The following is a 15,773-nucleotide window of genomic DNA, read 5'->3' on the forward strand; positions in this document are numbered from 1 at the left end:
AGACCTTTCATAAGTAAAAATAAGACTTTATAAGACTTTTTATGGTCTTAAATTAAAAAAATCTAATTTAAGACTTTTTAAGACTTTTTAAGGATCCGCGGGAACCCTGGACAAATATGCATAATGAAAAGATGATACAAAGTTTAAAGGTGCAGTGTGTAATTTTTAGCGGCATCTAGTGGTGAGGTTGTGAATTGCAACCAACAGAAGTTACGGTGGCCGACAGGAAAAGAGATATCTTTACAAAGATAAATTAAGAAATTAGGTTTACTTAATTATTCAGTAAAATTATATGTTATTGCGAATATTACTTGTTTGTCAATTCGCTGACTTTAGCTATAGCTTCTTTTGCACGAAGAACAACATAGTAACGAAACACGTTTGTCCGTTTAGGGCCACCGTAGAAACATGTTGATGTAAGCGGACCCGCGGTGTGTGTAGACAGAAATGCCTCATTCTAAGGTAATAAAAACATAACGGTTCATTAAGTAAGGTCTTTATACACAACTGAAAACATAGTTATGTATATGATATTGCATTTCTGTCAACAGATCCTCCTAAATTTTGCACAAAGCATCTTTAATACCTTGGAAAATGGCATTTAATACTTTTTAAGGGCCTTAATTTTCTCTATATTGAAAATTAGAGAAAATTAAGTACTCAACTTAAGAATATCAACTACTTTTTTAAGACCCCACGGACACCCTGTCATATCCACTGACACAACGTGGACTGATGGAGAGGGACAGATCTGACTAATTTAAACTCGCAGTACGTAAACAGAGAAAGTCGACACCACTGATACATCTCCAGAAATCCCTGCTGGAGAAACCAACACCTCCTTAGTACATCAGACTCCGGGTGGTCTGCCACGTCCCACCTCCCCGAAACAGACGCCCACTCTATATTTACATGATGTGAAGACAGTGAGGCGTCCTGAGGTGTTGTCACTCAACATTTACGAGGGTCTGAAATAGCAGGGTCATCGTTGGCCAAAGCCAAACGTTTGCACACTGCAGATGCTGCGCAGGCACAGAGCCCATCCAATCCATTACCGGGGCGAGAGGACCCAAGTGAAGACTGCAGACCGTCAAACGCCGGGCTTACACAGCAATCCTAACAGACGGCGCGTTCACATCAATTCTGCCATGGCTCTGACGTGCACATACCTGGAGCGCGGCGAACATCATCATCTCTTCCTCGGTGCACTCGATTTCCTCCAGTAAGATGGCCCACTTGGCCTGTTCGTACAGCTGGTTCACCCTGATGGCGTCATACTGCAGGAGAGCGTTAGAAACACGACACCTTATGACATGCTCTATTCAGGAAACAGCACATGTGTGTAAAGCAGAGGTGGACAGTAACAAAGTACAGTTACTTGAGCACTGTACTTTTTGAGTAACTGTACTTTTTACTTTAAGATCAATACATTTGAAAGACAAATATCATATTTTTTTTACTCCACTACATTTCTGTCAAGGTCCCTGAGTAGACAGTAGTAACGTCAGTCACTAGGGGAGGATTTTGGTTGGGAATTAAAGTCGGGTTGACGTCAGAACTCGACTGATGTTGGTTTCTGACGTCAACCCGATTTTCCTTTTCAACCACAATACAACGTCTGTCCAACGTTGGAGATTCACGTACATCTGACATTGGATTCTGACATCAACCTAATTTTCATTTTCAACGTTGGGTTTGGTCTTCAAAATGCGAATTTTGTCATTGTTTTGGAGCACACTAGTTTCTAGATAACAGTAAGGCTAACATATTCATACTAAAAGCCAAGAAACTTTAAATAGGGCACTATTTTGAGGGAACAGCCATTTGGGTGTCCGAAACCATTGTGGACTCGTTCAATCTCATATTCAATCCCACCACTGGAACTGTGCTCTAGAGATAAATGTGATATTGATATGAGGCATAGATTCAGAGGGATAAGATACTGTAGGTATTACAATACAACAATAATAAAACAATGCATTGACATTTACCTTTTACTTTTGATACTTAAGTACTTTTAAAAACGAGTAATTATGTACTTTTACTCAAGTAAAAATCAGTCTTTACAACTTTTACTTGTAACGGAGTAAGATTTGACCAGTAGTATCTGTGCCTTTCACTCAAGTAAGGAAGTTGTGTACTTTGTGCTGTACCGATACTAAAATGTGACGTGAAAACACTGCAGATCACTGATTGGTCAAGTCAAGTCATCCTCATTTATATAGCGCTTTTAACAACGTAGATTGTTTCAAAGCAGCTTTACAGAGATAAACATATCATTTAAGGTAACACAGATTGGTTTGGTTTTATAGCGGTTCTTGAATAATGTTATTTTCCAGCTAAAGTTAGTTTTGATTGATTCACTTTCGTAGAAATGATCATTTGTTATTAAATTAGGGGCCGCTAAGACGACGGCGTTCTCTCTAAACAGACTTTAAACTGAACCTGTGATAAACACTGATGGCGTTCACATGCGCATTAAGAACTGATTCTATAGTTATGTGCGTTTGAATATATGTGCGCAGGTTTGTAATTCCCTACAAACCATGCCTAAACAAACTACTTGTCTTGCCTATAAATTTTGATACAGAATTTTATTTTATTGGATCACTTTGAATGGTACGTGAACCGTAATTTCCACAACGCTTTAAATTGGTCAGAGAGAATCGTCACTATACCAGCGTCGTTGGATTTGCAACACGAGACACCAAACCCGCTAGATTTAAATACAGGGTACCCCCAGGATCCTCCAAGTTAAATTCAAGGCTTTTTAAGACCTTTTTAATACCATTTCAAATGAAATTCAATGCCAACTTCGTACCCATTCCGACAGAAGTATGAGGGGAAAATGTCAAATCTGTATACATTTTAAACCCTAGAAAATAATTATGTACAAGGAAGCTACTTGACTGATAATTTAAGTAAAATGTTTTATTTAATTCATTTAATACATACGCAACAGCATTGTAGCGCGCACGTGTATGTAGGCCAGTGTAATTTTGGCAGCCATTTTTTATTTAGTCTTAAGACGAAAATGTTTATTGGTCTTAATCACATTTGAGTCATCCAGTTTTTTATAGTTGTAGTTGACGAAAATTCTTTGCATTTTTTGTCCACTTTTAGTCAAACTGCCGTTACTTTACTTTTGGTAGTTATTTTATATGTATTCTTTAGACAGAAAATGTCATAATAATTATTCTCTCTAGGCCAATTCAATTAGGCTTATGAGAAATTATTGACATTGCACGACTTTAGCAGTAGCACTTGTGCAGTTCTACATAATTATCCCTTTTTTTTTTACCTTTGTAATACCTTAAAAAAATGACAGAAATAATGCTTTAAATAAAACAATGTTCATTAAATTTGCAATGTTAAAAAACATTAAAATCGCCAGTAGGCCACTTAACTGTAGGTAACTCCCTATCTTTATGAGTGAGTCTTTGAGTCATTCAGTAATTGGATCTCACGATTCGTTCAAAGCCACATATTTCGTTGCAAAACAGAGCAATAAGCCTGACAATGCTGTTTTAAATGTAGTACATCACTTAATGTTACCCTTTTTTTCTTTTCTTTTTTACTGTTGTATAAAATCAATGTCACATTTGAAATCGTGTGGATATTCGGGAAACATTGCATTCTTGCTCGTATGAACACTGGTGGATATATCAGCCTGCATTTTGATCGCAGATTTAGTCGCACAAACAGCGCAAGCGGCTCGTGACAGAACACAGACCGACTGGATGACACTTTAATTCAAGTAGGCTACAACATTTTAAATAAAGATCGCTGAATGCCAACTGTTGCCAACCAGCTTGTCTGTGTTTTCAGATAATCCGCGCTTCAGCAGTGTAGAGAGAGAGCGTGCGCATGGTTGCCAGATACTATTGAAAAGACCGGGTAGAAAATATGTTCTTTTAACAGAAAAGCTCGTATTTGGGGTTTAAATTCTGTCATTTGTGGCCACAGCGGATTAAACTAGGCTAGGTACTATCTTGTTCTGTACCTCACTTGCCTAGTAACCATAGTAACGGGTGCGCACGCGATCGCTTTTTCTGCTATGACGTGGAGCGCGAGGTGCACTCAACCAAACTCAACGTTGCATACATTTTGAATTAGCCTACATTAGTAACAGTTAATTTAGTTACGGTATGAACTTAATCCTAGCAAAGGCAAAAACATAAATAAGACCTTTGTAACGAAATCCAAGACTTGGTATACAAAATTCAAGGCTTTTAAGGCCTTAATTTGAGATGATCAAATTCAAGACTTTTTCAAGGCTTTTAAGACCCGCGGGTACCCTGAAATAGTCAGCAACGATATTATTTGATCGCACTATTTTTATTAAACGACTTGCTTGAAAAAATAAATAATAAATTTTACTTGAAAAAAGTAATGTATGAATCGTAGTGACTGGTCAGTAGACGAGGTGGAAATTGGATATTGCGACCAGGAATGAAAAAGTGTTTCAGCAACAAAAACAATCAGTCTATAATGACACCCACTTTGAAGCGATGCTAAACTGCAGTGGAAAAGCAAAGCGAGCCGAGTCGAGCCGTGCGGTGGAGAAGCGTCATACGTGAACAACTTTCTGCTACACCTAACAATGGCAATGAAAATGTTTTGGCTAAAACAGGCAGTTATGACACCCGTGAAAATTCACAATTCTCTTTTATTACTACAGCTAAAACTTCTAGCCTAACTCATATACATTTAAAACATTATTAAAGACAATTAAACAGTCAGTAATAAAATAAAAACAAGCAAATTACAAGCAAAAGCACAAATAATTACAATATAACAAGTGCTTTTCAGGTTTTCTGGTTGGTCTAACTGTAGTTTTCAGGAACCGGTCGCACCAGCTTAGCCTAGTTTTGACGTAAATGGGCACTAAGATACAACTTATGCACTACTAAACATCTCATGACATGCTCTATTCAGGAAACACGGCACATATATGTGAACAGGGCCTAAAACTAACTTTTTGCCACACCTGCCAATGGCCGGTGACTTTAGAAAATTTACCAACATAAATATTTTTTACCGGCCATGAAATAAACAGTGCTTTTCAGGTTTTTTTTTGGTAGGTCTGAAAGTAGTTTTCATGTAATAAAGTAAGCAAATGTAAAATAACACTACATAGTCTTCACTGTATAATATAAACATCCTTATAAAAGTTATTCAGTCAAGACCAGTGAGTGATTTTTTCTTTGTCTTTTGTTGTTTGATTAACATAAAAACAGGCAGGAATATTAGGCTGCTGTCACTTTAAGAGCGAATGCACGGATCTAATAGTGATACTGAACACATGCATTTACTTTCTTAATGGTTTACGCTCATTTGAGACAACCGACTATGTTTACTAGGATACTCGCTATTTAATTACACAATTGCGTGTGAATTTGTCCGCTCAAGTGTAAGACGACATGATAAAAACCCAGTTTAATATTCGTGCAATGTCATTGTTAGAAATCATAAAAATGTTACCAGCCAACTGGTGACCGTTTCATATACTTGCCAACACTATACTTTTACTCGCATTTGGCGTTTGGCGAATTTTAGGCCCTGTGTGTGAATAAAAGCCTCAATTAAACCTGTTCATCATGCAAAGTGATGTCTCTTCTGAAGACTTGGATTAAAGCACTCAATTCATATGGGTTTATTTTTACAGTCTCTTTATGAACGTTTTGGGTGAATGGACTTTCATTTGAGGGACAGAAATCTCTCAGATTTCATTAAATATGCTCATTCGTGTTACGAAGATGAACGAAAGTCTTATGAGTTTAAAACGACATGAAGATGAGTTAAATGATGACATTTTTTTAATGGATTTTCATTTTTGGGTGAACCAGACATTTAAGTATAATAAGTGTAATCTCATGGTAAAGTAACAGCAAACCTTTGATTTGAGGAACCATTCATGTCTGTAAGAGGTTTGTTCAAATATCAAGCAATCGTAATTAAAAGCTTTTACTTGAATGGCTTCCACAAACATCTACTCTATGACTTCAATAATAAGCAATTAGACCGTCAGTGTCGTGTGTAACTGGCACTGAAATAAGCATGATAACAATGTTGAGTTTTCAAACACAGAACACACTGACCTTTGGGTTGAGGTCAAAGAAGCTGTGATACTTGAACCGGAGCAGAAGAACCTCGTTCTCCTTCACATCTTGTTCCATCAGAGATCTGGAGGAGTCCAGCCACCTTCACAAACACATTCAGAGGAACACACATTAAAGGGATAGTTCACCCAAAAATTAAAATTAGCCCATGGTTTACTTAATCTTTTGGGAGAACGATCCCTTTAAACCCTGAATCACAGAGTCTTCACAGATCAGATCTGCCCCAACTTACCCCTGGTTGATCTTGGCCTTGTCCAGGAGGGACTGTGGTTTGTACATCTTGACCAGAATGTCTGGTGAGGTGATGGGCTGGCTGACAGCGAGGATGCTGGGATTGCCTTCGGACAGGGGACTGTCTCCAAACCAGGCCGTGGTGGGGGACAGCGGGCTGCCGTCCCGAGAGTCATAGGTGGGCGTCATGGTCTTGCTGTAAAGTCCGGGACTAGAATAGATGCTCCCTGAAATTAAACACGACCATTAGTAAACGCCTAAAACAGGCGGCACCCCATTCTCACGAAAAGCCAGACGGAGACTGGGCAGAATGACACATACATAGGGCTGTGAAACGATTAATCGCATCCAAAATAAAAGTTTGTCTTTACATAATATACAAGTCGAAAAATTAGAATATCGTGCAAAAGTAATTCAACTTAAAAGGTGAAACTAATATATTATATAGACTCATTACATGCAAAGTGAGATATTTCAAGCCTTTATTTGTTATAATTTTGATGATTATGGCTTACAGCTTATGAAAACCCCAAATTCAAAATAGTCATCAAAATTATAACAAATAAAGGCTTGATATATCTCACTTTGCATATAATGAGTCTATATAATATATTAGTTTCACCTTTTAAGTTGAATTACTGAAATAAATTAACTTTTGCACGATATTCAAATTTTTTCGAGTTTCACCTGTATGTGTACTGTGTATAATTATTTTGTATATATAAAATTACACACACATGCATGTATATATATATATATATATATATAAAAAAAATTGCATTATATTATAATACATATTTTATATACAAGTTTTTTTTTTAAACTATATACATGCATGTGTGTGTAATTATATATACAAAATAATTATACACAGAACACACAAATAAATGATGTAAAAAAAAACAACACTTTTAATAAAACAAACTTTTATTTTGGATGCGATTAATTGTTTTACAGCCCTAATACATTACGCAACGACAGAAATGTGCCAACCAGTAGAGTACGATTTAGTTTTGTAAACATGATGGTTATTTGTGCTCTTCAAGCAGTTGCAATTTGACCCTTCACATGTCCGGGGGGCTCAGAAGGGGAAGTTATCATAGTTGTGTGTGTGTAATCTTCTTTAGTAATGAACGGAAACTACAAAAAATATATAGCAAACTAAAAAATCCACAATGTCTATGATTTTACGAAACAGGAAAAACACTGAGAGATTGATTACATTGGTTTGAAGAGAGAAAGATGTTAAATTTGCCGTCATTCCCTCAGCCATTTTATTAGAAACACCATCTAACTAGTTTTCTGTAATTTAATGCAATTTAAAGTAATACAACACAAAACAGAGTAAAAAAATGTACATTATTTTTAAAAAAAAGAAAAAAATATAGAAAAAAGCTAATTTACGATAACTGTGGAAATGCATCATCACAGTCTGTGAAAAAAAAGTCAATTTATGTATAAAAAGGCTAGATAGAGAGCATGTCTTTGCTACATATTGCCATTTTGAGTGTCTAATATAATGTTTCTACACTGAAAAATACAATATTTTTTGGTTTGCCTCCATTATATTCTGAATAAAAAGAAAAGAATTGCAGATTATAATATTAAACTAGATTAAATTGACATTTTTACATTGTTATAAAACAAAACATTTGAATTGGGCTGAATTTTTTTGGTTGCAAAAATAACTAGCGTTATCACAATAATTATTTAAGACTAAAGGTCATTCCACACCGAGTCCGAAATTCACGTCTGAAATTTTCGCACATTAAAAAATAAATACGACCTCACGTTTCTGTGACCGTTCACGTTTACACGCTGCCTCAGAAACTTTCGTCCCTCATAAAAATATCTGGATCGAGTCCGATTTTCTGCGTTTCCCGCATCCGTAGCAAACATTTTGAGAGGTGTTTGACTATTCAGAGCCATCAAACGACGAATACGAAACAACACACGCACACATTTCAGACTCAGTGTGTCATACAGCCCACTCCCAGCCGATATGTGTAACCAAATCCAACTGAACAATGCAATAAAACTGATGTTCACACACAATCATTCCCATGACTGTACATTTCTGATCAAGGCAGCATGCAGAACACAGTAAAACACAGAATTAAACGTTGCGAGTGCACAACCAGCAGCATGAGGGGTGACTGACATCATGAACCCAGAGATTAGGAGACAAGCATTCAGATGGGTCTCAGTGCACCAATCCAGCTGTTATCATCATCACAGGTTCAGTACATCAGTGCTCATCCTTCTTTAAACACTCCAGTCAATGCCTACAGGACAACTGGAGCAACTTCCCCCATCCTCAAACTGAACAGGTTCAGTTGGTTATTAAATAGAGACTTCTGGATGCTAACTGGTCAATGTTAAATGTGTATAAGCACCCATAGAGACCAACTGTAACCTTCATTTAGATGGCTAGGGCTAAAACGATGACACTTAATGAACAAGATTAATAAAACAAAGCTTTAATGTGTGTCCTAATATATGCGTATTATGTTGCAACCTTATATAATAGCACAAAGGTATTTTGTGAATATGATCACAGCTGAAGGAGTTGCACTTAATGAAGCGGTGTAGATTATTGTTCAAAATATTTGTGAGATTGTTTATTACTTTATGTATAATCAAAGTTCCTGAGCATTAAACATAGGCAAGAAAATGGTTTTTAAACACTTCAAAAAACTAGGAATATCAAAGCTGAGAAAAAATAACACATTAAATAATTTGAACTAACAACTGATGGAGAAAGGACTAATAAACTGCTAATTTATGGACAAAAGTGAATACTAGGGGTGTCCCCGACTAAGGATTTTCATAGTCGAATCAGATTCGTCAAGTCCTGCCTATAGTCGACTAATAGTCGAATCATGTGTGTGGTTTTAACATTTTAAAGCCGCGATCTACAGAACATCACACAAAGATATAGAAGAAAATGTATAAAAACATTTTGGATCAATAAAACTAAGAAATAACATAAATAACTGCAGAAAGGCCACACTGCAGATGCAAATCAAATCGGCTGAATTGCCTGTACGAGCATGCTCTAAGTAGGCCTACAGCGCAACATCGATGCACTGAAAAAAAAAATCAACAATTAAGAACACAATATACATTTATAATAAATAAAAATACAAAACGAAATAAGTCAGAATCAAGTCACAAGAAGCAGAACAAATGTGTGCAAAATGCCTAAAGTGCAGGGGAACCAATATTCAAAACACAAGTCACAAATAGTTAAATTAGATCACCCTGAGTGATCAATTAATAAAATAAAAATAAAGAAATTATTAAAATAAGGAAAGTATGGCCAGGATTGTCAACTTTGTCTTTTTAACTGCAGAAACAACAATAAACGCTAAACTGGAGCGGCAGTCTTTTTAGCTAAACGTGTTCACAGTATCCAAAAATCAAATTAGAACCGGCTGAAATGTTTTAAATCACTTGTACCCATACCTGATCGAGAAAACTAAATCCAGTCTTTCACTCGGCCTGTGTCCGTTTGAGTCTTTTCAAATTGTGTGCGCGGATAAAATACATTCTAAAACGCTTAACGTGAAAAACGTTTAACGGCTTTGTCCTAAAACTGTTATATTAAACGATCAAATTCTGTACACACCTTATTAATAAAGCATACTATATAGCCTACAGAAAAGCAGATGAGCCCAGAATATGAACGCAGCGCGTTTTATTATTATAGGCTACGTTAAGCATTTTCCTCCCATAGAAAACCGTTAAAGAAAAAGCTTTACGTGACTTTCTATAGGAGAAACGCGTTGCGTTCATATTCTGGGTTCATCTGCTTATCTGCACATGGAATGGTTAAGGTGTGTAGCCTACTGTGTACACATACATTAAGCACGTAAAAGTGCCATTTAAGCGTTTTAAAAGCTTTTTTCACGTTAAGCGTTTTAGAACGTCCCAAGGAAAACCAACCTGTTAACTTTGGCCGGCAGAAGTGCGATCATGGTTTTCCTGATGCTAAATCCAGCCTTGGAGAATATCCTTTCTGATGGTGTGCATCTTTAGATTTTCTTATCCCAGACATTTTTAAAGATTTAAATCCCTGCCGACAAGACGCTCCTCTGTCGCTCACGGATCGAAAGTGAAACTTAAATCTGTCACGGGGTGTTTGGGTTTATTCACGCTGCACGCACGTTAAAAAATATTTATTAAAAGCTTCTTTCTTTGCACATTTTTATTGAGAGCATTATCATAATAGGCTGTATATTAACTGACAGAAAACCAGTAGTTCTATGTGAAATCAGACATTGAGCACACTCATATAGCCAAAATGACATAATCCTCGTTTAATAACACATCTGCGAAGATTCGACCGTGGGATCGGTAGTCGAATCAGGCTCCTCCTATCGAAGCATCGAATCTTCGACTATTCGGGGTCACCCCTAGTGAATACTTTTGTACTTTGTGTGAAGCAGAATTATCATCTGACCCAAGGGATCAACAAAACACCTTTATTTTTTCCATTTCTCTTTAAAACAGGGCATTACTATGGAAGCTTGTTTCTATGGAAGGTTGTTTCTGCCACTGAATAAAAAAATAATTGCGATTTTTTCTCTCACAATTGCAAGATATGAAGTCACAATTCTGAGAAATAGTTGCAATTGCGAGAAAAAAAGACAGAATTAACAGAACAGAATAACTATATAACACATAATTGCGAGTTTATATCTCGAAATTCTGACATCTTTTCTTAGAATTGTGAGAATTGTGAGAGCAATTGCGAGTTATCAGGCCAATTCTAAGGGAAAAAAAGACTAACTTTTTCCCCCTCAGAATAGTTTATATCTCGCAATTCTGACTTTATATCTCGCAATTCTGACTTTATATCTCGCAATTCTGACTTTATATCTCGCAATTCTGACTTTATATCTCGCAATTCTGACTTTATATCTCGCAATTCTGACTTTATATCTCGCAATTCTGACTTTATATCACGCAATTCTGACTTTATATCTCGCAATTCTGACTTTATATCACGCAATTCTGACTTTATATCACGCAATTCTGACTTTATATCTCGCAATTCTGACTTTATATCACGCAATTCTGACTTTATATCTCGCAATTCTGACTTTATATCACGCAATTCTGACTTTATATCTCGCAATTCTGACTTTATATCACGCAATTCTGACTTTATATCACGCAATTCTGACTTTATATCACGCAATTCTGACTTTATATCACGCAATTCTGACTTTATATCTCGCAATTCTGACTTTATATCTCGCAATTCTGACTTTATATCTCGCAATTCTGACTTTATATCACACAATTCTGACTTTATATCTCGCAATTCTGACTTTATATCACACAATTCTGACTTTATATCTCGCAATTGCGACTTTATATCACGCAATTGCGACTTTATATCACGCAATTCTGACTTTATATCTCGCAATTCTGACTTTATATCTCGCAATTCTGACTTTACGTCTCGCAATTCTGACTTTATATCTCGCAATTGCGACTTTATATCACGCAATTCTGACTTTATATCTCGCAATTCTGACTTTATATCTCGCAATTGCGACTTTATATCACCCAATTCTGACTTTATATCTCGCAATTGCGACTTTATATCTCGCAATTCTGACTTTATATCTCGCAATTCTGACTTTATATCTCGCAATTCTGACTTTATATCTCGCAATTGCGACTTTACGTCTCGCAATTCTGACTTTATATCTCGCAATTGCGACTTTATATCACGCAATTCTGACTTTATATCTCGCAATTCTGACTTTATATCTCGCAATTCTGACTTTATATCTCGCAATTGCGACTTTATATCACGCAATTCTGACTTTATATCTCGCAATTCTGACTTTATATCTCGCAATTCTGAAAAATAAAGTCAATTACCTTTTTTATTTTTCATTCTGTGGTGGAAACAAGCTTCCATACATTACCTTTAGTTAAATCATGTTAAAAGAATGATGTTAAAAATGTGAATTCAGCAAATAAAAAATTCCACATAAATCTTTTTAAACTACTGGCAGCCCACACAAAACACCTTAGACATTATCACTAAAATCAGGTTGTGTGAGCAATAGTGCAATGCAAAAATAAACTAGCTGAGCAAAGATATAATTGTATGGGAAGATGCCATCATTCCTCAACTTTTTAAACTCGTTTACGGTCATAAATCAGAAAAGTTACACTACACACTTTTCTCTAACCACTCAAGTGACCAATCACAGAGCGAGTAAAACAGAAGCGTTGAAGCAGAGCCAGTGGGAGGCCGCAGTCGTGAAGAGCTTGAGGTCGTGAGAAAAGAGAGAGACATGAGGAAGGGCTCACAGGCGTTCTCAGAAACTCGAGGTCACTGGAGGGTTTCACTCCCATCGGGGACGGAGGAAGCCTGAGCATCAGCAGCGTTAGGATGTTTACTCGACTCTACACACTGTTTAGGAATGCTCAAAAACCCCAGTCCACAAACACACGGATGCTTTCGCTCACAGTCATGTCTGTAGGCACATTTAAAACAACGGAGTAAGTGTTCACTCGCTCATATGGCAAACTGTTTTGCTAATCGATTCGATGATTACAGTGTTTGCAAGGCAGCAGTGTCTTAGAAAGTCATATTATTATTATGATAGTTAGTTCTTCATATTTTTCCTGAAATTAATTACAGATTCTATTTGGTTTCATGGGCAATTTCAGCCTTGTTATTGTTTTTCATAAACTTTATACTTAAAGAATTTTTTACTAAAACTAGGAATATCAAAGCTGAGAAAAAATAATACATTTAATAATTTGAACTAACAACTGATGAACAAAAGGCCTAATAAACTGCTAATTTATGGACAAAAGCTCTATAAAAATGTTTGTTAGAGAGCTTTCGATGGAAAAAGCTGGATATATATGCCGGCTTTAGTTGAACGTACAACCATTGCCACGTCACCATTCGGTTTTGAAGTCTGAGGAACTGCAGATCACAATCATCAAATAAGTGTTTGCTTGTGAATCAGACTACACTGCTCACTTGTTTTTGAGTGCAGTCCACAGTACGCGAAAAAAAAAAGCATTTAGCCAATTTTTAATTGCATTTTCATGTCACAACTAAGAAAAAAAATTTTATTTTGTCTGAGGCGTTGGAGATTCGGCACCAATGAAACCAGTTGCTGGGGACATTCATCTTAGCCTTAAGAGCCACTGCACGTTTATTCCTCTGACTTCCGTTCACACACATGCCGATGTGGGAGACCGGAAACACAAGCTCATGCAAATTTCCTTGCTTTCCATAGTTCAAGTTTGGTCAAGTTTGCAAGATCGGCATGACCTCTTAGCAGAATTAAAAGAACGAAAGCTTTAAAGATCTGCAGTGTGGCACTAAAGTAGATCACATATATTTTTAAATTTTGGATACATTATATGCTAAATTATGTGTTTTTTTAAAAGACGCCACAGTGTGTGACATCATTATGACCGTTGCAGTGTCCATAGATATTTTGCATGCTCATAATGTGGCGGCAGCTTTAAGTGTGCATCTTATTTGCATACTGAGTGTTTTTTGCATTCACTTGCTTTATAAATGTGTGATCGGTCCTTTATTTTACTATCAACTTCCCTGTGTATTTGGCTTTACAACTTTCCTATCATTTGACTTTACCACTATTTTTTGGGTCCCACTTTATATTAAGTGGCTTTAAGTACTATGCACTTACATTGAAATTAATAATTTGATACAATGGATGTATTGTGTACATGCATGTTTTAACATTGTACTTATATTTTGAAAATACCTGCATGTAATTACAGCTGTAATTAAACTGTTGACCTTCCCTTACACCTTAACCCACCCATACCACACACACCTGTCCCTAACCTCACCTGTATCACACCTCAATAGCAGCACAAGTGTTTTACAATACAACATCCACACAATAAGTACATTCTACTTATTTTTCGATGTAAGTAAATAGTACTTAAAGCCACTTAATATAAAGTGGGACCCTTTTATGTTGCCTTGCAAGCACTGGTGTTTCCTTCCAAATGCTCCAATGAAATAAAATAAAAGAATTAAAAGAAAACCCGTTCAGTTTAAGCACATTTCCTCAGTTAAGCTCCTCGGGGAATGTTCCTATGCATCCGAATATGGTGGTGTTTTGTGTAAGCCTGTTTGTTTTTACAACCAGTGTGACGAGCTCCTGATAAAAGCTTGAATAATCAATATCACTATTGGCTGGGGTTAAAAAATAAAATAAAATGATATTTGCTGAAAAATCCTGACCTGAGCATCCCAACCGTTTAGTGTGGCTCCTTAACTTGACCTTTCATTCTTTTATCTCTAATTTTATATAGATTTTAGGACAAAGTGAGACCAAACTGTGAACCGATAAGCGAATGCAAGGGAATGCACTGTTTGGGCAAAAGCTCATCTCATGACCCTCGTCAGCTGAGGTGTCACTGAAGCAGAGAGTCATGTGACCAGAGCCAGGGATCCCTGCAGTGGTCATGTGACGTCTCCAGCTGAGGTGAGAGGAAGCAATGCGGGAAATCAGGAAAACAGGGAACCTTACCTTTTACCGGTCCAATGTATAGTATCTCAGAGGCTTGAGGAATGGGAGGAAATGTAGAAAAGAAAACAACAAAGAGAGAAAGAGGGGGAATGAAAGGATATATTAAAGAGATTAACAGCTTGGAGGAAAGGAAAGTGTTAACATGCAAAGTGAGACAAGACATTAGAATAGATGGAACAACCGTTTCAAGAAGAAAATCTTAACAAAAGTAAAGAAAGAAAAGGTCTCCTGTGGCTGCGTTTATTTGATCAAAAATACAGGCAAAACTGTAACGTTATGAAATATTATTACTATTTAAAATAACTGATGTGATAAGTTTTCAGATGTAATTTATTCCTGAATGTTCAGCATCATTACTCCAGTCTTCAGTGTCACATGATCCTTCAGAAATCACTCTAATATGAGGATCTGATGCTCACTTATTACTTATGGTCAATTATTAATAATTGTTCTTATTGATTACAGTTTTTCTTTTGCTACTTTATATTTTTTGTGTAAAACATGATACATTTTTAAAAAATAATTACCATTTTAAATAACTGAATATATGTGTGAATATATTGTAAAATATAATTTATTCCTGTGATCAAAGCTGAATTTCCAGCATCATTACTCCAGTCTTCAGAGTCACATGATCCGTCAGAAATCACTCTAATATGAGGATTTGCTGCTAAATATTGTTCCAAACTGACTGGTATATGGGACACCAAATATTTACCCTATTTTGTGTAAAAGTGACCAACAGTAGCACTGGAGAAAGTTCAGATCCCGAACACACATGAAGACAGAGCCTCTACTTCCAGAGCTGATTGTATCGAAGGAAGAAGAGAAAGGAACAAAAATACTCCTGTCCTACTCA

At 36.4% G+C, this 15,773-nt stretch overlaps 1 protein-coding gene across 1 annotated transcript; it reads right to left on the minus strand.

Moving 5' to 3' along the window:
• Nucleotides 1–1,088: 1,088 nt before the first annotated feature.
• Nucleotides 1,089–15,092, minus strand: LOC130079520 (fermitin family homolog 2-like). Its single transcript, XM_056244800.1, has 4 exons — nt 14,915–15,092; nt 6,355–6,580; nt 6,102–6,204; nt 1,089–1,277 (listed from the first exon to the last, which is right to left on the minus strand). Exons 1-4 carry the CDS (start codon nt 15,075–15,077, stop codon nt 1,104–1,106), a joined length of 666 nt encoding a protein of 221 aa, XP_056100775.1. The 5' UTR covers nt 15,078–15,092; the 3' UTR covers nt 1,089–1,103.
• Between the last annotated feature and the right edge of the window lie 681 nt (nt 15,093–15,773).

Source organism: Rhinichthys klamathensis, unplaced genomic scaffold (assembly GCF_029890125.1).
Source record: "Rhinichthys klamathensis goyatoka isolate OS25496 unplaced genomic scaffold, OSU_Roscu_1.1 h1tg001099l_1, whole genome shotgun sequence".
Classification (NCBI taxonomy): Eukaryota; Metazoa; Chordata; class Actinopteri; order Cypriniformes; family Leuciscidae; genus Rhinichthys; species Rhinichthys klamathensis.

Coding starts and splice junctions, on each gene's coding strand:
- LOC130079520 (XM_056244800.1), bottom strand. CDS start 15,077: ATGTCTTGTCTCACTTTGCATGTTAACACTTTCCTTTCCTCCAAGCTG. Junction 6,581..14,914: donor ATACATTGGACCGGTAAAAG/GTAAGGTTCCCT, acceptor GTTTAATTTCAG/GGAGCATCTATTCTAGTCCC. Junction 1,278..6,101: donor TCTTTGACCTCAACCCAAAG/GTCAGTGTGTTC, acceptor GCTCTCCTGCAG/TATGACGCCATCAGGGTGAA.